Source organism: Ovis aries, chromosome 14 (genome assembly GCF_016772045.2).
Source record: "Ovis aries strain OAR_USU_Benz2616 breed Rambouillet chromosome 14, ARS-UI_Ramb_v3.0, whole genome shotgun sequence".
NCBI classification, from domain to species: Eukaryota; Metazoa; Chordata; class Mammalia; order Artiodactyla; family Bovidae; genus Ovis; species Ovis aries.
This window is the reverse complement of record NC_056067.1, coordinates 49213220-49239530: the sequence shown is the minus strand read 5'-3', so window position 1 is coordinate 49239530 and position 26311 is coordinate 49213220. Positions and strand designations below refer to the sequence as shown.

At 49.6% G+C, this 26311-nt stretch overlaps 1 protein-coding gene across 1 annotated transcript in view; it reads right to left on the bottom strand.

Moving 5' to 3' along the window:
* The window catches only part of SPTBN4 (spectrin beta, non-erythrocytic 4), a 78332-nt gene extending 52225 nt beyond the window's left edge, over positions 1-26107 (bottom strand). Inside the window, exons 1-13 of the mRNA XM_027978308.3 lie at positions 25974-26107; positions 23336-23522; positions 13200-13351; positions 11898-12071; positions 10697-10788; positions 9555-9635; positions 7930-8045; positions 5135-5247; positions 4848-5035; positions 4656-4773; positions 4053-4211; positions 3009-3311; positions 2079-2229 (exon numbers count right to left, since the gene is read on the bottom strand). Of these exons, the coding sequence (XP_027834109.1) occupies positions 2079-2229; positions 3009-3311; positions 4053-4211; positions 4656-4773; positions 4848-5035; positions 5135-5247; positions 7930-8045; positions 9555-9635; positions 10697-10788; positions 11898-12071; positions 13200-13351; positions 23336-23507 (1819 nt within the window). The 5' untranslated portion in view covers positions 23508-23522; positions 25974-26107. The remainder of the gene's footprint in view (positions 1-2078; positions 2230-3008; positions 3312-4052; positions 4212-4655; positions 4774-4847; positions 5036-5134; positions 5248-7929; positions 8046-9554; positions 9636-10696; positions 10789-11897; positions 12072-13199; positions 13352-23335; positions 23523-25973) is intronic.
* Positions 26108-26311: the final 204 nt, after the last annotated feature.

The following is a 26311-nucleotide window of genomic DNA, read 5'->3' as shown; positions in this document are numbered from 1 at the left end:
GAGAGTGAGAAACTCCCCCGACCATCCTGCAAGCTGGAGTGTGTGCGCATGCTGAGCTCGTCTGTCTGTGGAAATTTCAAAGCAAGAATATTGGAGTGGATTCCCATTTCCTCCTCCAGGAGATCTGCCCAGCCCAGGGATCGAACCCACATCTCCTGCAGTGGCAGGAGGATTCTTAACCACTACACCGCCTGGGTAGCCCCTGAAAGCTGGAGAGCCTCTTCATTTTCTAACAATGCACCAGGATTCCCTTAGCTCCAGATAAAGCAGTGAGATAGATCAGCCTCCAAACCCTCTTATCGGTTCTGCACCTCTGAACCTCAGTTTCCTCATCAGTGAGAAAGAAAAAAGCAGTCTTGATGCTGTCAGCACTCATACACAGTTGCACAAGACAAAACATCAGACAAGCCCACTCAGCAGGGCTTCCCCGGTGGCTCAGTGGTAAAGGATCCACCTGTCAATCCAGGAGACACGGGTTCGACCCCTGCTCTGGGAAGATCCCACATGCCACAGGACAGCTAAGCCCACGGGGCACAACTATTGAGCCTGTGCTCCAGAGCCAGGGAACTACAATTAATGAAGCCCATGCGCCCTAGAGCCCACGCTCAGCAACAAGAGAAGCCACCGCAATGAGACACCCATGTACCACAACGAGAGAGTTGCCCCCATTCGCCACAACTAAAGAAAAGCCCGCACAGCAACAAAGACCCAATACAACCAAAAAATAAATAGATAAAATTATTTTTAAAAAAGACCACTCGGCAATCATGATAGAGACGAAGACAAGACCATTCCACAATCATGTCTGCATGCACACAAAACAAGGTCACTGTGCAAACCACAAAACAGTCACCTGCCTGCCTACCCACGCCTGGCCAAGGTGAACCACTCCTGCCAATCATGTTCCTCCCACCACCTGGTTAAAAATGATTAAGATGCACAATCATCTAATTACCCCCACTTCCTGATAGCATCCAACCTGCAGCAAAATACACTACGTTAAATCATCCCAAATCACCGGACACAGCCCATGTCCTACAATAAGCCCCTCTTAACATCTTCTTACTAAGATGCCCCATGGTCCCCACACTCCCATGCGTGCAAATCAAGCTTGATTTGACTACAGCAGGGCTCCTGGTGGTCTTTAGCTGGAGGGTGTTGACACCACGAAAATGAGAACCTTTCTAGAGTCAGTCTAAGTTTTTGCCTGTTGACATCCATGCCCCTGCTTCTGCTAATGGCATCTCATCCCTGCCCCCTTCTCAGTTCGTGTCTTTGGAGAGAGCTGACCCCACTCTTGGCCCTGGGTGAGCATGTCACATAGATGTGGCCAATTAGATCATGTATGTAGCCCCGGGCCATAATGCTTGGCTGAGTGGTGGGAATGGAACCCACCATGGGCTAATGAAAGCTTTCCTTGGGCCTTTTGCCAGAATATTGGGAGAAAGGGGCCTGTCTCTTGCTGGATCTGTGAAGCTGCTGGGATGTAAATGTGGGCTGGATGGTCCCAGATTTACACCACAAGGGGAGGGACTGCCCAATAGTGACACAAACATAAACATTAGAGGTGGAGACAGGTGGAGTCTTAAAAGCATCACTGAACTATCCCTGGATCCAGCCATACCTGAAGCAAAACTCAACCCTTCTTACACATTTAGTTACATCAGCCAATATCTTCTCTTGTTCTCCTTAATTGAAATTGAGTTTCTATCACTTGATGCTGAACAGGCCTTGACAATAACTGCCTTACCCAGTCTTTTTATGGTATTCACTGAGACCCCACTGTGAAAGGCTTAGCACATAACAAATGTTCAAAAAACGTGAACTATTACTGCAGAATCTCAAAGCAGAAAGAAGTCATGTGGGCCAGCCTCGCACTCAAGGCACTAATTTCCCATGTGATATCCCTGATGGAGTGTGATCCTAGTTGGTGTTTGGATACCTCCAAAGACGGGGAGCTCACTTCTTGATCTGTATCTCAGGAGACATTCTGCTTCTTCTTTTCTTTTTTTTGACATTCTCCTTCTATTAGCACAAGCCCTGAAAGTCTCCACCACAGTCCTCAGCCCCAGGCTCACCCTGCAGCTGTGAGAAACGCAGGGCAGCAGCGTTGAGGGCCTCCACCCGCTCACTCTGGGCCGCGATGTCCCCCTCCAGCAGTCCATGCTTCTGCAACAGGTCCTCCGCCTCCACCAGGTGCTGCCCACACTCCCGGGACAGCAGCTGAGCCTGCAAGTAAGAGCTGCCCTGAGTGTAGCTTGGGCATCAGCCCGCAGGCCACTCCCCCTTCCACCCACCACCCACACCAGCCTTCGCTCCTCTACTCCATCACCTAAACTCTGATCTCTGTCTCAGACCCCATGCCTCTGTCATCACCTCTCTCCATCTCTGTCTCTCTGGATGCTCCGTCTCTCATCGTCTCCGTAGTTCTGGGCTTTGTCTCTCTCTCTGCCTTCATCCCTTTCTTGTTTATATTTCTCTGCCTCCATCTCGATTCCTACCTCTTTCCCTCCATGTCTTGTGTCTGTCTCTCTCTCTGCTTCCATCATCTTATCTCCATCTCGCTCTTTATCCAACTATCTCTCTCCCATAGGTCTCTCTCTCTTTCTCAAACGGATTCCATCTTGCTGTGTGTCCTCTGTAGCCAACTTTTAATAGATTTCTGGTGATACCTTTGGGCCTGCTTCTCTGGTTTTCTTCTCTGATTTCTTTCTCTGAAACTGTCTCAGTCTTCCTCTGACTTAATCTCTGTCTCTGTCTGTCCCTGATTGTCTCTGTACTACTGTGTCTTTTTATCTATTTCTCCGGGTATTTTTCTGTCTCTCATACATTCTTCCTCTGCCTCTGTGTCTCTCTGTATCTTTCACTCTTTTTGTCTCCCTTTCTTGTCACCTCTTTCTGTCTCTCTTCTCTTCCCTCTCCATCTTTGACAACTCTTTCAGGATAAGGACCCCTCCCACCCCTCCAGGTATGCCACCCCCATCACTGGTGCCCGATCTGGCCCCTACCTGCATCTCCTCCATCCAGTCCACCATGTACACCATCTCCTGGAAGACCTTCTGCAGAGCCAGGTTCTGCTCGAGCCGCGTCCGCCGGGCACCTACCAGCCCGGTCAGCAGGGCCCACTGGCGCAGGACACTGTCACGCTGGGCTGCCACCCGGCGGGCATCATAGTAACCTTCAGTTGCCAAGGCCTGGGCCAGCTCTGCCACGCCCTGCACCCGCTCCTCATAGGCTGCTATGTCTGCCTCGATGGCTTCGTGCTTCTTCATGGCTGCCTCCACCGCCGGCAGCTCATACCCAAAATTGTCCTGGGGCAGGGCAGGCCACAGATGCTCATCCATAATGACTCAGCAGTTAACCTGTTACCTTGACCCTGTGTGGCCCTGGAAACTCCCCTACCTGCTCTTGTTACCCTGGAGACCAGTCCTATCCTTCCCTGTTACCCTGGAGATCAACCCCATCACCCCAAGTTACTTTGGAGACCATCTCCAACCTTCCCTGTCACCCTGGAGACCAGCCTCACTATCCCCAGTTACCCTAGAGACCAGTCTCATCATCCCCCCCCCCCAGTTACCCTGGAGACCAGCCCCACCATTCCCTGTTACACCTCTAACCCTAAATTTGTTACCCAGGAAACAAGCCCCATCCTTTCATTTCCTTAGAGACTGAGGACCAGGCCTACCCTATCCTGTTGTTTAGGAGACCAATTCTATTCTTCTGAGTTACACTGGACACCTGATAACAACCTCCTTTGTCACTTAAGAGATAATTAACTACTCTCCCTATTTCTAAAGAGACTAATTCTGTCCTCTCTAGTTACCCTGGAGACCAGCCTCATTCTCCTATTACCCTGGAGAACAAGCCCACATCCCTCCCCGACCAGTCACTTAGGAAACCAATTCTCCCATCCCACCTTCATTTGTCACCTAGAAGACTAATCCAACACTTCTCTGTTGCTTAGGAAATCGAGAAATCTCCCTTTCTGGTCCCAAGGCCGTCAGCCTCACCCTTTCTCCCTTTCCCCCGGAGCCAAGCCCTTCGCCCTGTACCTGGGAGACCAAGCGCTGGTTCTCATTCAGCCAGCTCTCCCGCATGGCCACCTTGTGGTCAAACCTCTGGGCCAGCAGTTCCAGCTTCTCCTGCCGGATCAGCTCAGCCCGGAGGGCAGCCTCTCGCTCATGTTCTGCCTTCTCCAGTTGTCCCCATGCCTAGAGAGGCAGTCAGATTCCAACAGCTCAGAACTTCCCTGGTAGTCCAGCAACTAAGACTCTGCGCTCCCAATGCAGGGACCCTGGTTCCATCCCTGGTCAGGGAACTAGATCCCACATACCGAAACTGAGTTCACATGCCACAACTAAGATCCCACATGCTGCAGTGAAGACCTGGGGCAGCCAAATAAATAAATAAGATTCCAATAATGCCCCACAGTAATGGCCTTGGCTTCTCTGTCTGAGGTCATGCTCAGCACTTTGGCACCTTTGCACACACTGGAAAAAAAATCTTGCTTCCTTATGACCCTTTACTGTTGGAAAAACCATCAGAATGGATGTCAGATGCATGACATCTGCAATGTGAAGAGCTCCCTTGAGCAGTGCACAACCTATACAACCTCACAGGGCAACCCTTCCTCTGCCCTACATCCTCAGCCTCACCTTGTCAATATCCCAGATGCCACAGCCCTCCCGGGGCACGTAGAGACGACGGTTGCAGGCCCGCAGCTTGCTCTGGATGCTGAAGAGCAGCACCTCCAGGTTTCCCTTCTCCTGAAACCTGAAGGGGCCTGAGCTCAGGAGCCCTGCCTCCACACCTCCACCTGCCACCCTCCGTGCTGAGCCAGGCCTCACTTGACAGGCTTCTCCAGCGTGCAATAGGCCGTGAAAGCCTGAAGCTGCTGCTGCACCCCACTTAATGAGTTGGCAAACTTCTGGTTGCTGATGAGACCCACGGTGCGGTGGATCCAGGCCAACAGCTCGGTCGCCAGCTCCTCATAGTGCTCAATGACCTTCCCCACCTCCAGCACCTGGTCCAGGACCTGACCCAGCAGAGGAAGGGAGGGGGGTCAGTCTCCTCCCAGATGCAGCCCTGTATGGTTCCCAGGCTCCCACCTACCCTATTCCTGGGCTCCGTGTACCTTTCCAATCCGTTTCCCCTCCACAGCCAGAGCCTTCATCTTGGAGAAGTAATGGTAGAAAGAGACCACATAGGTGATGATGGATTTCTCATCAGGAGCCTCCATGTTCACATCTGAGAGGTAAAGAAGAGTGAGAGAGCGTGACGACAAGCACTCTGACAGAGAGATCAAACATACTGAGTGGAGGTTGGGAGAACTCAGTCTTCCTAGCTGTGTGACCTTGGGCAAGATAACTAACCTCTCTGTTCCTCTGTCTTTTTTTTTTTTTTTTGGACCACACCAAGCAGCATGCAGGATCTTAGTTCCCTGACCAGGGGGTCAAACCTGTCATCCTGCAGCAGAAGGGTGGAGTCCCAACCACTGGACTACGAGGGAAGTCCATGTTGTTCCTCAGTTTCTTTATCTGCCCCGTGAGGATCTACTTCATGGATTAAACAGTGCCTGACACATATACACCACCATGGAGAAATTAGCTACAGTGATTTCTTGGACACACCATTCATTCTACTGTCCACCTCAGGACCTTTGCACTTGCTGTTCTCACTGTCTGGAACACTGTTCCCTTTTCCATGGGCCAAACTCCCACTCACCCTTCAGGGCTCCACTCAAGTTTCCTCAAATAAGCCTTCCTGTTCCTTCTGTCTAGACATGATCTCTTCCTGTTATTCTTCTTCATGCCCTCTTATCATTTCCTCCTAGAATATATCACAATTTAGAACTGTGTGTGTGTGTTAGTAGCTCAGTTGTATCTGACTTTTTGCAACTCACTAGGCTCCTCTGTCCACGGTATTCTCCAGGCAAGAATACTGGAGTGAGTTCCCTTCTTTAGAGGATCAATCCCAGGTCTCCTGCATTGCAGGCAAATTCTTCACCACCTGAACCACGAGGGAAGTCCAGTTTCTAATTACATGTTGCCTTATGTGATTGTATCTTTATCAAGTTTGAGCTCCATGAGGACAAGTGCTATGCCTGTCTTTTACCACTGTCCGGGCCATGCCCAGCAGACAGCAGAAGCTCAGAAAATACATAAACTAAATATATGAATGGTATATGAAGTTTGAGGTCAAGGACATGGGCTTTGAAGGCAGCCTGAGCTTGAATCCTAACTCAACCACTTACTCACTCAATATCCTAATAAAATAGATTGAACTGCTCCGAGTTCAGTTTCCGCATTGTTACAGTAAGGATAGTCACAGTGCCTGCCACCTAAGAACACTATGAGTATGAGAGAGAGTACTCATAGTGGAGAATACTCATAGTGGCATAGAGGAGAAGCTCAATAAATCCTGATTATCATTTCAATTTACCCACTGAATGCATAGCATCATACTTGGCCCTGATTCTTCTTCACCTCATAAAACTGACATCCAATAAACACCCACTCTGCACCAGGCACTGTAAGAGGCAGGGCAGAGGAGTGATTAAGCCCCTGAATTCTGGAATCAGAAAGTACTGTTTACTGGGTTTTCAGTGTGATGCTAGACGAGTGACTCCACCTCTCTGAGCCTTCCTTTCCATCAGTTTAAGACTGGATCAATGACTTCTATCCAGCTGAATCGGTGTGAGGATGAAAGGGAACAGTGTTGATACAATTTCCAGCCATGTGCCTAGCACATCGTAGGGGCTCAGAAAAAGGAAGCAATCATTATTTCAGATACAGGGGATTGGTGGGGCATGATCATGGCCATTACCCTAGAGATGGGGGGTTGGTATTGGGTGTGATCATGAATTTGGAATGAGGTTGAAGTCAGGGGTGGGGCTGGGGACAGACTGAAAATGGGAAGGGGTTGGGGATGAGGGCAGAGCTGTGGATGCAGGCAGAAATAGGGATGGGCTGGGGATGGGAATGAAGATAGTGTTGGAGATTGGATTGGGGGTGGTGTTGGCTTTAGGGATGGGGCTGGGGTTGAGGGGATTGGGTTTGGCAGGGAGGTGATTAAGGATGGGGTTGAAAGTGAAAGTCGCTCAGTCATGTCTAACTCCTTGGGATCCCATGGACTATACAGTCCATGGAATTCTCCAGACCAGAATACTGAAGTGGAGAGCCTTTCCTTTCTCCAGGGGAACTTCCCAGCTCAGGGACAAAACCCAGGTCTCCCGCATTGCAGGTGGATTCTTTACCAGCTGAGCCACAAGGGAAGCCCAAGAATGGGGTTGGGACTACTATATTTAAAATAGATAACCAACAAAGACCTACTGTATAGCACATGGGACTCCACTCAATGTTTGTGGCAGCCTGGATGGGAGCGGAGGATGGGAGCGGAGTTTGGGGGAGAATGGATACGTGCATTTGTATGGCTGAGTCCCTTCCCTGTTCGCCTGAAACTATTACTATCACAGCATTGTTAATTGCCTATACCCCAATACAAAAGTAAACAGTTTTTGTTTTTTAAAAAAAGGATAGAGTTGGGGAAGGAGGGTTAAGTTGAACTCAGGAATGGAGATAGGGTTGGGTTTGAGACAGAGATGAACAGGAATTCCCTGGCAGTCCAGTGGTTAGGACTACAGGCTGTCACTGCCAAGGACACAGGTTCAATCCCTGATTGGGGAACTAAGATCCAGCGAGTCCCACAGAGTGGCCAAAAAAAAAAAAAAAAAGGTAGAGAAGGAGAAAGCAGCAGATATGGAGCCCGGAAGCAGGTAGGATTCTTGATGAGGAAGAGGTGGGGACTGGGAGGGAGTTAAATTTGAAATGATCCTGCGCTTTGGGCTGGTGTTGCAGTTGAGTTTGGGGGCAGCACTGGATTTGGGAGTCCCCCAGGAGGAAACCTGGGCTGGTGCCGTGCAGGGCTCACCCTCAGGGTCCAGGAGACGTGCCAGCCCCAAGTGTTGCTCAGCTGTGCGGAATGCTCTCTGCAGGTTGTAGTTGGCGTTGGACTTGGTGAGCTTGCTGAAGTCCACGAGATCAGGCCTGGGCAGGGGCACAGAGCGGGCAGGCAGCAGGCAGGCTCCAAAGCCGGTGGGCAAATGGGTGAAAAGACATCCTTGTCTGAGTCCCACCCAGGGCGAGGGCAGGAGGCGCACAACCCAGCCAAGGGGAAAGCCATGTGTACTGGTGCGTGTCTGTGGACCATGTAGCTGTGGGGCGAGCTCTGCGTGAGGGCATGTGTAAAGAAAAGTGAAGTCACTCAGTCGTGTCCAACTCTTTGCAATCCCATGGACTGTACCCTACCAGGTTCCTTCGTCCATGGAATTTTCCAGGCAAGAGTACTGGAGTGGGTTGCCATTTCCTTCTCCAGGGACTCTTCCTGACCCAGGGATCGAACCCAGATCTCCCACATTGCAGGCAGACGCTTTCCCCTCTGAGCCACCAGGGAAGCTCGCGTGTACGTCTGACTATGACGCTCACGTGTCTATGTGGGTGGGCTCTGTACTGTATTGTGTGAGGTGTGAGGTCCGGAGCCCACCCTCTTGACTCAAACCCCAGCCCAGCCTTTTCCTGGCTATCACTCTGCGTGAGTTACTGTCTTGCCCTGTGCCTCCATTTCCTCCTTTGCAAAAAGGGGAGAATAATAGGCTCTGCCTACAGGCTCACTGAATAGTAAACGACTTATTGGAAAGCACTTAGAACATGCCGGGTACACTCAGTGATGTTCCCATTGTTAGCAGGACTCCAGTCAGAGCTTGTGGGTTGATGGGCATGTAGGTGGGGCTGGGCCTCCCCGTATACACAAGTGTGTACGTGTGGGTTCTGGCTTCCTTTACACTGGAAGCAAGTCCCTTCCAGCCTCAGGCCTCAGTTTCCCCCATCTGTCGTATGAACAGACCGTTACTATGGATTGCGTGTATGTGCTCAGTCGCTTTAGTCGTGTCCAGCTCTTTGCAAGCCCACGGGCTGTAGCTGGCCAGGCTTCTCTGTGCATGAGATTCTCCAGGCAAAAATACTGGAGTGGGTTGCCACGCCCTCCTCCAGGTTATGGATCATGATGCAGGTGTAATTTATCTGGGAGCCCTTCCTCAGCCAGCTCGGCACCAGACCCTAAAGCAGGAATAGGTGGGTGTGCAGGGAGCCAGAAGGGGGACTTGGGGGCTCACTGTGAGGAAGAACTTTCTGAGAGGAGGGGGTGCTGTGCACACACCAGATTCAACCATTCATAGCAAGTGAGCTGCCCATCCTGGGACCACCCAAGCAGCAGGTCCATGTAGAAGTTGTATATGTGAATGAGTATATGCAGGTGTGCCCACATCTATGGGAGGGCATAAAGGTCTCCGTGTGTGCACAGGGTCTGTGTGTGTGTGCATCTCTGTGTAAATGTGTAACAGCATGTGTGTGAATGGAAATGCGTATGGAAGCAGAGAGGTGAAGGGAGTGGGTTCTGTGTCTGTGAGTGGCATCTGTACACATCCATGTACAGGTGAGTATCTGAGGGACAGGGTGGGGGTAGGGTGCAGGGCAGAGCTGCCCCAGGCCAGCTGGTACCTGTGCCGGTGAATGAGGGCATTGAAGGCCAAGCCGTCACGCCAGCTGGTGGTGAAATTCTGGATGTTTACCTCGGGGTAACTGGCAGCGTGGAAAGGAGAGACAGAGGCAGGCAGAGATGGAGAAAGTCCAGAGGAAAGAGGGAGGGAGGAAGAGACAGAGATGGATTGATGGATGGATAGATAGATGATGAAAGATAAATGATAGAAAAGTAGGTAGGTAGACAGATGGGCAGATAGACACAGGTGATACACAGGTATATGAGGAAAGGAAGGAAGGACGGAGGGAACACAGAGGTGGAGACAGCATGGGGAGAAAGGAGGGGGAGCAAGATTGAGAGGGACGGGAGATGAGCAAGAGAGAGACAGAGGGAAGAAGGAAAAGGGACAGAGAAAGAGAGAGAGATACAGAGGTGGGGAAAGGAAGAAGGGAGGAGAGAGAAGAGAAGGGGGAGAGAGTGATCAGAACAAGGAAAAGTAGATATAGAGGTAAAGACAGACACACGGAAGAACAGATAGCACTGCAAGACAGACCGGGAGCCCCAGGAGGACGAGAGACAGAGAACGCCCAGTCTCCATCCATGCCTGCCCCTACCTCCTTTTTCCCCAGGCTGCTCTCCAGAGGGCACTTGAGTTTCAGGCCAGGCCCTTCCCAGCAGGACAGAGTTGCAGGACCAGGGGGCATGCCCAGTGGTGTCTGTGTGTCCCCTCTTCTCAAACCCACTGAAGATACCAGGACCCTGAACTTCCCACCCCAGCTGCCTGAGCCCTGGGTGTGCTCTCCTAGGCTGAGGGGGCTACTTTCAAGGGTGTAGGGTGGGGGACAGCTCGAGAATCGGGCCCAGGGGTCCCACACAGGTGCACTTGAGGCCTCTAGAGGTGCAGGACCAAGTGGGAGGAGAGAAGGGAGCAGGCTGGGGACACACCCCACCTCCCGGCATTATTCCCCTGAGGAGTCCAAGTTCTTTCAGACTGTGATACAGGTTACACTGTGACACGGGATTGTGATACATCAAGGGTGAAAGAGTTTGGTAACTTCAGATGTAACTTTTGACGCTGAGGACTTGAGCCGCCCCTTGCACCCCTGTCCCAGAAGGAAGCCCAGAGGTGAGGGCCTGGCTCCCCTGAGGACAGGGGACTTACCCAGCTGTCTTCATCTGACACCACAAGAGCAGCGCGTCCTTGGCTGAGCGTGTCTCTCTGTTGTCCTCAGTCTCAATCTTGATGACTTGAATCTGTAAGGACACAAAACATGGCTGCTGGGGTCTGGAGGGCTTGAGGCTGGGAGACACCCCACCCACACCCTGGGGGGACAGAGGATATGGGAGAGGCAGCTTCAGGCTCAGGGTGGGGGCACCAACTCTTTCCCCCTCCCCTTCCCCTATGGCATGTCCATTCCCCCCTACCCTACCTGGCCCCTTCTTCACCTGCCTATGCCCCACCCCAGTCCAGCTCCAGCCTCTTCCTTGGGCTTCCAGCTCCCAATCTTGGTGATGACCTCCAATCCAGAGGGATATTTCTAAGTCTGATGATGCCTTTTCTCTTGATAAAACTCTAATTTCCCCCCATCTCAGACAGAATAAGATCAGATTGTTAACCACAGATCACCTAGGCCCTGCCGAGACTTCTGACTCATCTCCTCCCTGTCTCCCCCTTGCCTCCCAGTCTCAAGTCATACTGGTCTTTCTGTTCCTGCAAGAAGCCAAGTTCATTCCCACCCCAGGGACTTTGCATCTGCTGTGCCCTCTGCCTGGAATGCTTTTCCCTTTCATCTTCGTAATCATTCGGCTACCAGCCTCTCCCCAAGCCCTTCTCTGGTCCATACGATCCCTATTACTGCTTTATCATAATCTATTCTTTTCTGCATGGCTCTTTTTTTTCTTCTCTGCTTAGAATTGGTCCTTTTCCCACACATATCTTGTTTACATATCGATGGGCTTATTTATTATCTGTCTACTGCTGCCCCCCATGTCTTGCTCCATAAAGACAGAAAATTTGTCTATTTTGTTTCTGAACTGGAGCAAGACTGCCTGGATTCCCATTCCAGCTCCACTACCCAGCTGTGTGACCTTGAGCATAGTACTTCACCTCTCTGGGCTTCAGTTTCCTTGTTGGTAAAATGGGATAATGAATAATATCTAATTTATGGGGTTATTGTGCATATTAAATGCCAAGTGCTTAGAACACAGTAAAATCTATATACATGATGATTGTAATGATGGTGTTGTGTCCTGGAGCATATTAGGAATATTTCTGGAATGACTGGATGAGTGGGTGAGGGACAACCTCTTAAGGCCTCCCTCCGGGGGGTGGGCTGGGCTGGGCTGGGGTCACTTGGGATCACCTGGAAGCGAAGGATGATGGTCCAGACCAGCCCCAAGGTCAGTCGGTGGTTCCCATCCACGATGTCATGTGAGCCCACGTTCTCCAGGTGCACACGCTGCTCCTTCAGGAACTGCAGGGCCTTGTCTACATTTTCCAGTGAGTGGATCCTCATGCGACCACGCGTGGGCCTTGGCTAGAGAGGCAGGGGTATTAGAAGAGCCAGGGCCTGGCCAAGAGCACGTGCCCTCGATCCCACCTCTTTCAAAGAAGGTAATCTACATAACTAGGCCCCTCTACCCCTGGTCCAGGCCACGCCCCCTCAGCCTTATCAAAGACCCAGGATCCAGTCCTTCTAAAGAGGCTCTGCACCACTCATAGCCAGACCCCTTCTAAGTCGTGTCATTTCAGGGCTTATTCTAGTTCCTGGCCCAGCCCCTTCAAGTTAAGCTCCACCTCTAAACTGATAGCCACACCTTTTATCATGAAGCCCCGCCCCTTTCTCGTAGTCTTACTCCCGCCCCTTCCATTGGATCTCCCTCCCAGGCCACCACTGTTTTGCCGCTAGTCCCATGACCACACCCTTCACTTCCTCCTCTTCAGATTTCTGCCTAGAGCCACGCCCACTCCTTTCAAGCCCCGCCCCACTCCAGGAGTCTCCTCTTTATGCTGCTGTTCAGTTGCTCTATTCCTTTCAAGGGCGCTCCTGTTCTATACCATGTGCCCCTCATGACTTCCAGAGCTTCAGGCTCTGGTCCTTTCATCAATCTCTAGCTCCATCATAACCCCACCCTTTGCAATGAAGTCCCATCCAAGCCCAGAAATACAACTGTAGCCCATACAATAAGCCGTATCCATACAAGAGTTCCATTTAATCCCCAGACTCCCGCAACCTCGGCCTCACTTTTCCGATGACAACCACACCCTCAACCACAGACCCCTGCAACAGAGTTCTGCCCCAGTTTTATAGCCCTGCCTCCTGCTACCGCATATCCAAGCCAAGCCCTTCTAATAAAGATCCACCCTTCTCCATTAGCCGCCCCCCACCACCACTTCCAGTGGAGCCCCACCCAAGCCCAGAGTTCCTCCCTGAAGGACAGCCCTCTCCTTAGACAGAGTCCCACCTCTGTTCCAAGCCAGATCCCAGGCTCTTCCCAACTAAGCTCAACCTTGTGCCATGGCCCCGCCCACCCGAATGAGGGGCCTCTAATCCACTCAGTCTTTCTAGTAAGCTCCATCCACCCATTAGCCTGGCCCTGTATACAGTAGCCCAGCCCGAGACCCCAGGGTGGCCCCCTTTCCCCACCCCTTCTGGCCCCCTCACCAGCTGCTCCCCAGACAGCACTTCCAGCAGCCGCGTGAGCACGAAGCCATCCCTGAGGTCTGTATAGAGGTCCCCGATGTGGCAGCCAACACGGGCGAGGTGCGAGTTCACCCACTTGGTGAAGGTTTTCTTCTGCACGGCCTCCCGCTCATCTGAAGGACAGGTCCTGATGAGCCCCCAGCTCCTCCAGGAACTCCGCCTTCCAGTTTCACCCCAGCCCTCCAAGGCCCAGGCAGTTCTTGCCCAGGCCCAGCTCTCTGCAACTATCAGGTCTTTTGCAGGTGCTTCCTCCTATCTGGGACGCCCTTCCCTCACCCCTCTCTGCTGTCCTTTAAAATTTTCCTGAGATATCAGTTGCATAGGAAAACTGTCTTGTGTCTTAGCCTACTCAGCTCTGTTCATTTGTTCACTAAGTATTCAAGCATCCACTATGTGCCTGGCACTGTTCTGGGCTCTGAATTCAGTCAGAGCCCTTTCCTGGCAGAGTTCAGTTTAGTGGGGGCACAGATCATAAGCTGGGGCCTCCCCAGTGGTTCCACGGTAAAGAATCCGCCTGCAATGCAGGAGACACATGTTTGATCCCTGGGTGGAGAAGATCCCTTGGAGGAGGAGATGGCAACCCACTCCAGTATACTTGCCCGGGAAAATCCCATGAACAAAGGCGCCTGGTGGGCTATAGTCCTTGGGGTTGCAAAGAGTCGGGCACGACTGAGTGACTAAGCACACAGGTAATAGACTAGGGAGTCACAGAGGGTTAAGGAGGGAGGAGAGGATGAGGGTTGGGTCTCAGGAATATCCCTGGCTGCTGTGGGGAGGGTACATCTGAGAGGGCAAGAATGGCAGCCTGAAGCCCAGGGAGGAGATTGGGGAAAGGACTCCGGAGAGAGGCTGGACCAGGGCAGACACTGAGGGGATGGGGGAGGGGGGCATCTTGGAGTTATTTAGAGATGAAAAAGTAAGGGTTAGCCACTGACAGGCTGTGGGGGAATGAAGAGGAAGGCCTATGCTAGACTGCATGTTCCCTGAGGGCAGGAGCCACATCTTCCACTCTGTAGCTGCTGGATTGCCAGGTTTCCCCCATCCCTGGGGCAAGAGTGGGCTTGGGATGACTTAAGGGGGAGGTGCCAGGTGGGAAGGATGTATGCAACTTCTCCTCGCTGCTTACCAGGAAATTGTTTGGGACCTCTCTTCCTGTCATTTCTTTTTTAAATAACAGTTTTAGTATGAGCTATACTTCCCATACTATAGAATTTGTCCTTCTAAGTTGTAAATTCAGTAGTTTTTAGCATATTCACAGAGTTATACGACCATCACCTCTATCTAATATCAGAACACTTTGATCACCCCAGAAAAGAAATCCCATACCTGTTAACAGTCACTCCACATTCCACCTTTTCCTAACCCTAGGCAACCATTCATCCATTTTCTGTCTCTAAGGATTTTCCTACTCTGGATATGAGATCATGCAACATGCGACCTTTTGTGTCCGACTTCTTTCACTCAGCATAATGTTTTCAAGGCTCATCCATGTTGTGGTATGTAGCAGTTTTTTATTCCTTTTTACAGCTAAGTAATATTCCATGCATGCGTGAGTCCTGAGTCACTCAGGTGTGTCCCATTCTGTGCGACCTTATGGACTGTAGCTCCCCAGGCTCCTTTGTCCATGGAGATTCTTCAGGCAAGAATCCTGGAGTGGGTTGCCTTGCCTTCCTCCAGCCGATCTTCCCCACCCAGGGATCGAACCCACGTCTCTTATGTCTCCTGCATTGGCAGGTGGGTTCTTACCACTAGCACCACCTGGGAAGCCCCAGTGGTCCATTGTATGGATATACCATTTACTACCTGGTCAGGGAACTAGATCCCACATAACTAAGACCAAGCTCAGCCAAATAAATAATAGATAAAATTAAAAAATAAATGTTTTTTGAATATACAGAAACAACCCAGTGAATCCGAATAGCATACCTTGTTTGCTTGAATGTGGCTTGTGTGCTTTTGGATGGGATGGGGGGGCCTGTGTGAACACATGATCCCTCATCACACATAAGGAAGTGATGACGGGAAATATGTAAATAGAGTGTTTGCTTATCCTGCCTCTGACAGCCAATGCCCAGAGCAGATTGCAGTTCATGCTGAGGCCCGAGTGGAACTTGAATGCATCCCCTGAGAGGGGCAGAATGAGGGCAACTGGATTCAACTCTGCCTTTACTAGCGACAGGCTATGTTGGGAAAAGCCCAAAGCCCATCCCTCCTCTTTGGGCCTCTGTTTTCCCATTTCCAAAATGAGGGGTTTAGACTAGGTCAGGGTTACTTCAGTGGGCTCTGGGGGACCCTGGGTGTTTGGGAATGCATGCTTGGAAAACAAGGACTCGGGAGAATAGTTTTTAATTTTGTAACTTCATTTCTGTGATCTGCAAAGAAAATTAATAGTAACACATCCTGGATGGAGTTCCCTGGTAATCCAACAGAGGCGACATGGGTTTGCTCCTTGGTCTGAGAAGTTTCCACATGCTGCAGGGCACCTAAGCCCACGAGCTGCCACTAGGGAATCCCCCTCTCCTAGAGCCTGTGCTGTGCAGTAAGAGAGGCCACTGCAGTGAGAAGCCTGTGCACCAAAGTAGCCTCCGCTCACCGCAACTAGAGAAAGCCTGAGTTCAGCAACTAAGACGCAGCAGTGCAGCCAGTAAATAAATACTCTTTTTAAAAAGAAGAAACACATCCTGGACTGTCTAGATGGTGACTTTATAGAGAACTATGCAGTGAGATTTGGGAGTTTGTGATTACAGTCTCGTTAGCATGGAGCTGGGGTCCAGAACTGAAATGCCCACCGGGGCCAGGCAGGCTCCACAAGGGAGAATGAGGCCCTGCTAAAAGGGAGCAGCAGCCACACAGCCCCGCACGACTGGAGCCTCACAGGAGTGAAGGCCCAGTGCTGCCACACCACGTGATAGCCCACGAGGTGCCAAAAATCTGGAGACAAGAATCTCCCTATTTTTAAATGCTGGCAACTGATTTACGTTTTTATAAAACACAGTGGGGTTGAAACCAAATGTGTCCTAGAGTGCCAGTTCTGGCCTAAGTTGACATTGAATGTTGACTGTGCTGGTGAGTGTGTGCAGCTACCTCCGCATGGAAGTGGGTGCCTTCCATCTGCCCCTCTGGTGCCACCTCCTCTCTGGTGCACCTGCTGTGAGCCCAGGGAGGCTGGCCAGGGTGGACCGTGGGAATGGGCTCTTGGGCCATTAGAGGTTTGGCTAGCAAGAGATGAGGGGAGAGAGAAAGGGCTGAGGGATTCATTTCCTCCCCAGGGTTCCCTAGTGGTAAAGAATCCGCCTGCCAATGCAGGAGACATAAGAGACACCGGTTCGATCCCTGGATCAGGAAGATCCCCTGGAGGAGGGCATGGCTTCCCTGGTAGCTCAGAGAGTAAAGAATCTACCTGCAACACAGGAGACCTGGGTTCGATCCCTAGGTTGAGAAGATCCCCTGGAGGAGGAAATGGCAACCCACTCCAGTATTCTTGCCTGGGAAATCCCACGGACAGAGGGGCCTGGTGGGCTACAGTCCATGGAGTCGCAAAGAGTTGGACATGACAGAACAATGGCAAACACTTTCACTTTCCTTGCTTGACCAGGCTTCCCCCAGGGCCTGGTGGCGCTCCCTACAGCCCCCACTCCTGCCGGGGATGCCTCGCTCCCCTCTCAGCACTCCCTGCCCTGTCCCAGTCCCCGGGGTCTCCACACGTCTGTAAACAGTCCCTTCCTTAAATTCTCCTTTTTGAGGAGCCCATTAACTTCCTCCTGGTCCTCTAGCTGCCACACACATCTTTGGGTTGTCAAGACTCCAAGTCAAATTACAATTGTTCTTTGTCTGCCATTGTGTACATACTATTTTGCGATTTCTATATTCTTCCCCACTGTGGCAGTCACCGATTACAAGCGAAATGCAAGCCTGTGACTTCCTTGACAGTCCGGTGGTTAAGATTCTGCACTTCCAATGCAGGGGACGAGGGTTCCATCCCTGGTCAGGGAACTAGGTCCCACATGCTGTGCAGTGTGGCCAAAAACAATTTTTTTAAGTGAAACTCATTTCCTTAGAATAAGACTTTAATTTTTTCACATATTTACTACATCAAGATTTTCATAGAGCAGGGACTAATCTATGTTGGTTTCCAAGAAAGGATAGAGACAATATGTAAATGATACATTGGATATTAGTCTGGGAAAAGTGAGGAAGTTGGAGATACCAGGTATTGATGGAAACATGGGAATATCATAACCCTCATGCCAGCTGGTGGGCAGCAATTGTGTTAGTCACTCAGTCATGTCCGACTGTTTGGGACCCCATGGGCTGTTACCCACCAGGCTCCTCTGTCCATGGAATTCTCCAGGCAACAATACTAGAGTGGGTAGCCATTCTCTTCTTCAGGGGAATTTTCCAGACCCAGGAATCAAACCTAGGTCTCCTGCATTGCAGGCAGATTCTTTACCATCTCAGCCACCAGGGAAGCCCACTCTGAAGACAATCTGAGTCAAATTAGTGCGCTCCCTCTGTGAGCCAACAATTCTTTCCCTACTTATATGTTCTATAAACGTTCCCACATGGGTTTTTTTTTTTTAATGTTTATTATTTATTTATTTGGCTTCACCAGGTCTTAGTTGCAGCGTGTAGGATCTAGTTTCCTGACCAGGGACTGAACCCAGGTCCCCTGCATTGGGAGGGCAGGGTCTCAGCCACTGGACCACCGGGGAAGTCCCTCCACTCTGGTTTATAAGGAGCACACATGATGATGCCTCAGCGCAGTGCTGTTTGCTGGGAGGGGGAAGGGACAGGTTGAGGGCTGGAGAGAGCCTGGTTGTCCATCCCTGGGGAAGTGGAGCATGGCGGATATACACCGTCAGCTCCAGGCAGCAGTTAGACTAGAGGCACACAGAGCCACATGGATGAGTCTTGAGGCTCAAAGCCACAGCGCTGAATGAGAACATTATGCCAAAAATGCAATCGAGACTATGATAAAACATGCATCGATTAGCCATACCTGTATGTACAAACCCACACATACAGGGCTCCCAGATTTACAACAAAGTGAAATGGCAGTTCAGTAGGGAAAGGAAAGTCTCTTCAATAAGTGGAGCTGAGTCAACTGGACATTCATGGAGCGGGGCAGGGTGGGGGAGAAAAGAACTTTGACCCCCACTGTATACAATAATAAATATACTAAATACCATCTGGCTTATAAACCTAAATGTGAAATGAATGCAATAATGCTTTCAGAGGAAAACATGAAAGAATATCTCCATGACCTTGGTGCAGGCAGTTTCTTACACAAGACACAGAATGTGAGCCATATAGGAAATCATGATTAAATAATTATCAAATTAAACTACCTTTAAATTAAGAAACACTGTTCATCAAAAGGCAACACTAAGGGCTTCCCTGGTGGCTCAGTGGTAAAGAATCTACCTGCCAATACAAGAGACACGGGCTTGACCCCTGAAGTGGGGAGATCCCACGTGCTGTGGAGCAACTAAGCGCCACCGCTACTGAGCCCACACGCACTAGAGTCCAGGCTCCACAATCAGAGAAGCCATCGCAACGAGAAGCCCGAGCACCGCAAGGAAGAGTAGCCCCTGCTCACAACTAGAGAGCCCTCAACGCAACGAAGAGCCAGCACAGCCAAAAATAATAAATAAAATTTTTTTTTATAGGCAACATTAAGAGAATGAAAAGACAAGCCACATAGTGGGAGAAAATATTCAGAACACATATATCAGACCAAGGGTTTGTACTCAAAGTATATAAGAATACCCACAAAACAGAAAAAAGGCAGGAAGGGATTTCTGTGGCTGTCAAGTGGGTTAGGACTCTGTGCTTTGAATGGAGGGGGTGAGGGTTTGATCCCTGGTTGGGGAATTAAGCTTCCATACACTGCCTGTTAGTGCAGCCAAAAAAAATTAATAAGAAAGTAGACAAAAGGCTTGAATGGGCACTTCACAGGAGCATATCCAAAGAGTAAATCTTTGAAGAGGCGCTCCACTTCGTTAGCTGCTTTTGGTCATCAGGGAAATGCAGATTAAAACCACAATAGAATGCACATCCATCAGAATGGTTAAAATTACAAAGACTGACCATACCAAGGGTTGGATGTACAGCCACTGAATCATTCATACACTGCCGGTGGGAATGTAAAATGATCCAAACCAGAAGTTTCTTCTAAAGTTTAGATATACACATACCAAGTGACACAACAATTTCATTCCTGGGTGGGTATAAGCTATTAGAAATGAGTGCCTGTATCCTACACAGTTTAGAACAGCAATAATCTGTAATAGCTTGTGATACCACTAGTTACTAGTTTGTAATCTTCTGGTTTGTGATAGTCCCAAAGTGGAAGGAACTCAAATGCTCATTAACAGATGAACGGATAAGCTATGCCATAATCACATTGTGGAATATTATACAGCAATGAAAAGGAACAGCCTACAAGTACAGGTAGATATGGATGAATCTCATGAGCCGAGCGCTGAGTGAGTCAAACCAAACACAGAGGGGTACCCATTACATGATCCTATTTATATAAAGTTCAAGTGCCAGCAAACTGAATGTACACTGTTAGACGCTAAGACAGTGTTTACTCCCAGGATGATATAGAGGCAGTCAGAGGGGGGCTTCTCTGGGGCTGTCAGAGTCTGTTTCCCAATCTAGTTATAAGGGGGTACTCATCGTGGAAAAGCTGGCCATACAATATATTTGAGTTTCTCTGTGGATGTGATATTTTAATAAAGAGTTTAAAAATATGGATCCATGCACAGGAATTAGCAATGCATATTGCAGTTATCCACATGCAGAGAAAAAGATTTGCATTAAAACAATCAGAATGATTGCCTATAAGAGAGAAAGCATTGATGTGAGACTTGGGAATAAAAGAGAATCAAAGAGTAGATCAAGAGAATAGGGACCTCGGGGCCTTCCCTGGTAATCCAGTGACTAAGACTCTGAACTCCCAATGCAGGGGTCCCCGGTTCGATCCCTGGTCAGGGAACTAGATCCCACACGTTGCAACTAGGAGTTCAAATGCCACAACTAAAAGACCCTACATGCTGCAACTAAGACCCGAAGCAGACAAATAAATACATTCTTTTTTTTTTTAAGAGAGAGAAAGAATGGGGCCTCACACAGACACATGAGACCAGCGAACCACAAATTCTCTGAGCACAGGATCCAGACAATTTTTTAAATAAATTCATGCAAAAACATTTACAGAGGACTCTGCTCAAAGATTTAGCTTTAGTTTGAATAAAGAAAACCACGAGAGAAGTGGGCAAAGGGATGCACAAGAAAATGCACGGTAGCTGTCTATGTCATAGTAATATTTTGCGCAGTAGGATAGCAGCATCTTGATGTCATTGTTAAGCGGAAGTTACTGGTTTTGCAGTTTGAGTCTCAATCCAATTTATGTGTTTTAGTTGCAGAACAAGCCTAAGAGATATAAGCAGAGCTGTGTGTTTTTGTACATTTTAGAAAACCATAGTTCAATGATAATAGTTACATGTGGAATCTAAAATACGACACAAATGAAACAGAAAACAGACTCACAGACACAGAGAATGTGGGGGTGGGAACTGGCAGTTTGGGATTAGCAGGTGTAAACCATTATAAATGTATAGAATGGATAAACAGCAGGGCCCTACTGCATAGCACAAGGAGCTATATTCAATATCCTGTAATAAGCCACAATGGAAAAGAAAAAAGACAACAGAAAACCGCAGTTGTGATAATTTAAGTAGACACAGGGAGTATGTGAGAAAGCTTTTTTCCTTAAAGGGGGTCCCTACATTTCTCTGGACTAGATGCTGTCTCAAGTGTCTGGGGCTGGTGTTCTCGAATCAGTGGTTCTTAAAGTTGTAGAGTCCTTGATCCTCACATTGCCACATCCCACCTCTGCATAAAATCTCCCCATAGTCCCAGGTGCCCTCAGACTCTTCAGAATGGCCAACAAGGCCCCTCAAGATCTGGCTGCCACTGCCTCCTTTCCCATCATCATTTACTCACCATACTCACCACCTCAGTCCAGCTATTCTCAACTTCTGGAGGTCTTGCCTGTGCTGTTCCCTCCCTCTGGAATATTCTTCCACTCTCTTCCCCAGCATTCACTCCTGTTTGTCCTTTGGAGCTCAGCTTAGCCATCTTCTCCTCCATGAAGCACTCTGATCCTCTCTCCTGAATCAGGCCCCTCATCTGGGCTCCTACAGCTCTGAGCTTCCCCATCTGGCCTCTGCCCGTGCCTCCCCCATCTCGGCTCTGATTCCTGTGGTTCATCACAGCCAGGCTGGATCTAACTTTCCCACTGGACTGGATCTAACTTTCCCACTGGACTGGGAGCCCTGGAGAAGCAGGACCTGGGCTGCCTCAATCACCACTATGTCCCCCCTTTGTCCAAGCACAGAGCAGGCACTGCCTAAATATTTTGTGGATGAAATAATAAATTCTAGAATTCTAAGTGGATACATTCCCAAGGACTTAAATCTAAGAATCTAAAAATACATTTTTGGGACATTCCTGGTGGTCTTGTGGTTAAGACTGCACTTCCAATGCAGGGGACATGGGTTCAGTCCCTGGTTGGAGACCTAAGATCCCACAAGCTGTGAGGTACAACCAAAAAATAAAATACAGTTTTAAGTTTTCATGAGTATATGTTTATATCCTTCTAGATGTCGAAACCAGAGGAAACCAGCAATCCATAGGTTGAATCTGGTTCAGACTTTGTGCCCTTATTTTCGGTTTGCTTTTTTAAATTGGGAAATGGCAGATAAACATCAGAGCTAACAGCTCTGGGCCCACATTTCCTAGGGTTTAGAGCTGGTGACCAGTTGACCACAGCCCCCAGGCCACTCACTTGTGTATGTCACCTGCTTGCGCAGAGGCCCAGGAGTTTAACAAGATGCTCAACATCTTATAAAGTTCCAAGAATCTCAGTATTGAAGATCCCACGATTGTCAAATGCTGAGTTACTAACATTCTGAGATTCTGAGGGAACTGATACTGACTTTGGGATTTTAAGATTTCATGACTCTGAAAATATATATTTTATGTGCATAACATGCCGCATTTCTGAGATATTAACATTCCAAGGGTCAACGTGCTAAGGGTCTAATGTTCTAAAGGCTTATGATTATGGAATTGTGTGTCTGAGAAGGGTCTTTGCTCATAAAACTTTAGTATTGATGATTAAACACTTCTGAGGTTCTAAAACTTCATGAATACAAAGTCCAAAGGATCAAGAACTTAAAGTTCCAAAGGTCTAAGGTCCTAAGATTCTATGCAGTTCTCTCGTCTTTGCTTATATTGTCCTAAAACATCAAAGTAGCGTGACCAACAATTCTAGTTGTCCCAAGACTGAGGGTTTCAGTGCAAAAAAACATGAAGGTGTGGTCATTCTTTCTCAAAGTGCTCAGCATCCACATTTCTATGTATATTGTATGTATATTACAGTCTAGATTTCTGAGGCTTTAAGATTCTAAGACCCAACAATTAAAATGTTTAAGATCGGTGATTACAAAGTTCTGTTTACAAGAGTCTCCATTTCTAAAGGTCTTGGATTCAAAGAACCTCTGAGTATGACATTCCATGGTCCTAAGATGCTAGATGTCAGCATTTGGGGATTCTAAGGAAGCACACTTAGAAAGTCCCACGTTTCTGGGATTGTACATTTCTAAGGCTCTATGAGAGGTTTCCCAAGTGGCTCAGTGGTAAGAATCTGCCTGCCAATGCAGGAGACACAGGTGAGATCCCTGGGTCAGGAAGATCCCCTGGAGGAGGAAATGGCAACCCACTCCAGTATTTTTGCCTGAAGAATCCCATGGACAGAGGAGCCTGGTGGGCTAACAGTCCATGGGGCCACGAAGGAGTTGGACATGCTTAGTAACTAAACAACAACAATACTGGACATCACAGATAGAGAACAATTTTCCATTATCGTGGAAAGTTCTACTGGAGAGTGCTGGTCTAAAGACTCAAGTTCCAAGTGTCTGTAACCCTCTTCCCATCCTCCAGGTCATCAAGGTATACAGATACCACCCCAGCAGTGCCTTCCCTTCCTTCTCTCCCACCTCCAACCCCAGCCCTCTTCCAGGTACCTGCCAAGGCCTTGATCCGGGAGCACTCAAAGAGCGAAGCTGCTGCAGTGGAGGCGGCCGGTTGCTCTCGCTCCCAGCCCCGATCGGGACTGTCCCAGCGGGCTGTAGGGTTGTTATTATTGGGGGCTGGCAGCCCCTCCATGTTGTCCACTTCCCCTGGTACCTGCGCCATTGGGGGAGATGAGGCCTAGGGATGAGGAGAGGCAGGTTAGGGATAGGGGCTGAGTTCGGAAGTCCCACTACTGTTTTAAAAATTTCGCACAGCCAAATAAATAGTTGCAGCATGCAGGATCTTCAATCTTCATTGTGGCCAGCGGGATATCTCCTTGTGGCACATGGGCTCTGTTTCCCTGACCAGGATCAAACCCAGACCCCCTGCATCGGGAGCATGGAGTCTTAGCCACTGGACCACCAGTAAAGTCTAGAGATCCCACCTCTAACAGGGACTGACTGTGAGTTCTGTCCCCTCTCTCACCTTCAGTTTCTCTGTCTTTAGAAGGGAGTGACATGCTAATAATGACAATAACTTTCACCCTAACCACATCATAGGGCTGTAGTCAAACACCCACCTTAACACCTAGCAGAGGGTAAGGGCTCAGCAAATTGTCACTGTTAGGACTCTATGGTGATCCAGTGGTTAAGACTCGGCTCTTCCACTGCAGGGGTCATAGGTTCAATCTCTAGTTGGGGAACTAGAGATTGAACCTATAAGATCCTGCATGCCACATGGCCTCCCCCATAAAAAACTGTCACTGTTATTGTTAGAATTATAGCATTGTTATCAGTAGAACTCTATAAGGCAGTGACAACAATAATTAACATTTATTGAGCACTTGCACTGTGCTCAGTACTTTATATGCATTATATCTTATTTAATTCCCACAAATTTAACAATCTAAAGAAAGGTATTATTAGGCCTGTTTTACAGAGGAGGAAGCTGAGGCACAGAGGGGTTAATTCACTTGCCCAAAATCACACAGCTAGTGAGTAACCAGGATTGAAACTTAGTCACTGTGATTGAATAACTGCATTAACGGTCTCAATTCTTCATCCGTATAGCCACGTCCTCTGCCATATAGCTCCTCAGTGCTCTCCCACTCTGGGGACAGGAGGAATGAAAGAGTAGGGTTGAGTCGGGGGGAGCCCTACCCCCTGACTCTGGGCTTGGCCACATGACTTGCTTTGACCAATAGAATTAGATAGAAGCACTAGTGAGTTCTGAGCCCAGGACTCAGGAGATCTTGCATGTTTTTGCTTGTGTTTAACTGTGGCCATGAGAAAAACATAGCAAGGCTAGTCCAAGTCCAAGGCCCTCATCACAGCCAAGGCCAGCCTCAACAACCAACAGTCAATATCCCCCTACCCATCCTAATGGGGAAATAAGCTCAGATGAGCCCAAGTCACTGACCTCAGATTAACTCAAGGCTAAATAAATGCCTAGTGTTTTATGACACTGAGTCTGGGGGTGGTTTTCTTATGTAGCATTATTGTGGCACTAGCTGACTGACATATTGTCTGACTCTAGGGCAATGTTCTAGAACACTGCCAGATTGTAAATATGAAATTTAAGGGTGTGGGAGATGTTAGATACATCTCCTCCATTCTCTAGAATCCCAGGACTGATTCTAAGACTAAGAAAAGAGGGAGCTGGGAGGAGCTCAATATCCCCATTCTCAAAATATTCAGACAGTAGCCAACAAACCAGATTTTAGGAAGGCAGGGTCTAAGTCTTGGTCAATGTAGTAGAGACTGTCCCTTTCCATAGACACTCAAAAATCCATTATTATCCTTCCCTTTTTCCATGGAAACCTTTAAGCGGGCACCTGTGTGACCTTGGCCAAGTCACCTTTTCTAGGGCTCAGTTTGTTCATCTGTAAAATGGTAACAGTAGTACCCATTTCCTAGGGGTGTTTGAAGATGAGAGAATTAATGATGTGGGGAACATGGTATCTAGTACACAGTAAGCCCTCAATACACGGGCCTTGCTATTACTATTCATCCTCCAGTCACATAGCTTAGCACATCTAAGTGTCTGTGCTGAAGTCAGACAAAAATGAGTTCAAGTCTTACTGTATCTTTAAACCTGATTACCTTTGACTTGGCTTCTCCGTGCCTCGGTGTCCCACCCTGTTATAACGGTGAACACAACTGTTTCCTCAATGGAGGATACTTGGAGATGGAAAGGCACTTAGCACTTGGTGAGCTCTCGGTCAGGCTGGCGGGGGAACAGCCCTGTCTATTACGTGATTCAACGGGGAAGGAAGGGAGAAGGCGGTGGGGGAGGTGAAAAGGGGTGTCCTGAGGGCCCCAGGAAAGGTTGGTCGGGCGAGGCTGGGGATAGGAGCTGACAGCGGATGCTTTAACCCTTCCAAGGCCGCGCCTCTCTCTCCCTACAGTCTAGTCACCATTCCCAAGGAGGGAGGCCTGGGAAGGACAAGGCTTAGGTGGAAGACCCACGTATGGCGCTGAGGTTGGACTGGGGTAAGGGACTGGGGACTCATTCTGCCCTCGACCCTCTGCCTCCCCTAGCCGGGGAGACCCTCGGGGCTCAGGCCATGCCCACGGGGCGCGGGGGAGGGATGCTCAGGCAGGTGGGAAGATGCTGGAGGGAGGGGCTATCCGCCCCCAAGCCGCTCACCTGGCCCCGCGGCCGCCGGTGCCGCTGTCCCCGCTGCTCGCCGTGGCCGACCGCCCTCCCTGTCGGTGTCCTCGGCCCGGCCCGGCCCAGCCGGCTCGGCTCGGCCCCACCGGCTCCGCCGCTCGGCCAGATCCGCATGCGCCGCTACCGCCGGCGCGCCTCCTCCCGATCGCGTGGCCGCCGCGCTCGGCGCGCCCCCGGGACCCTCTCCCGCCCGCGGTTCCCCTGCCAACCCCCGCCGCCTGCAGCGCCTACCCACGCGCGGCCACAAACCCGGCCACGGCGTGCGATACACAGCTGCAGGGCCCGGAGGCAGCGTCACACACAGTGCACACTCC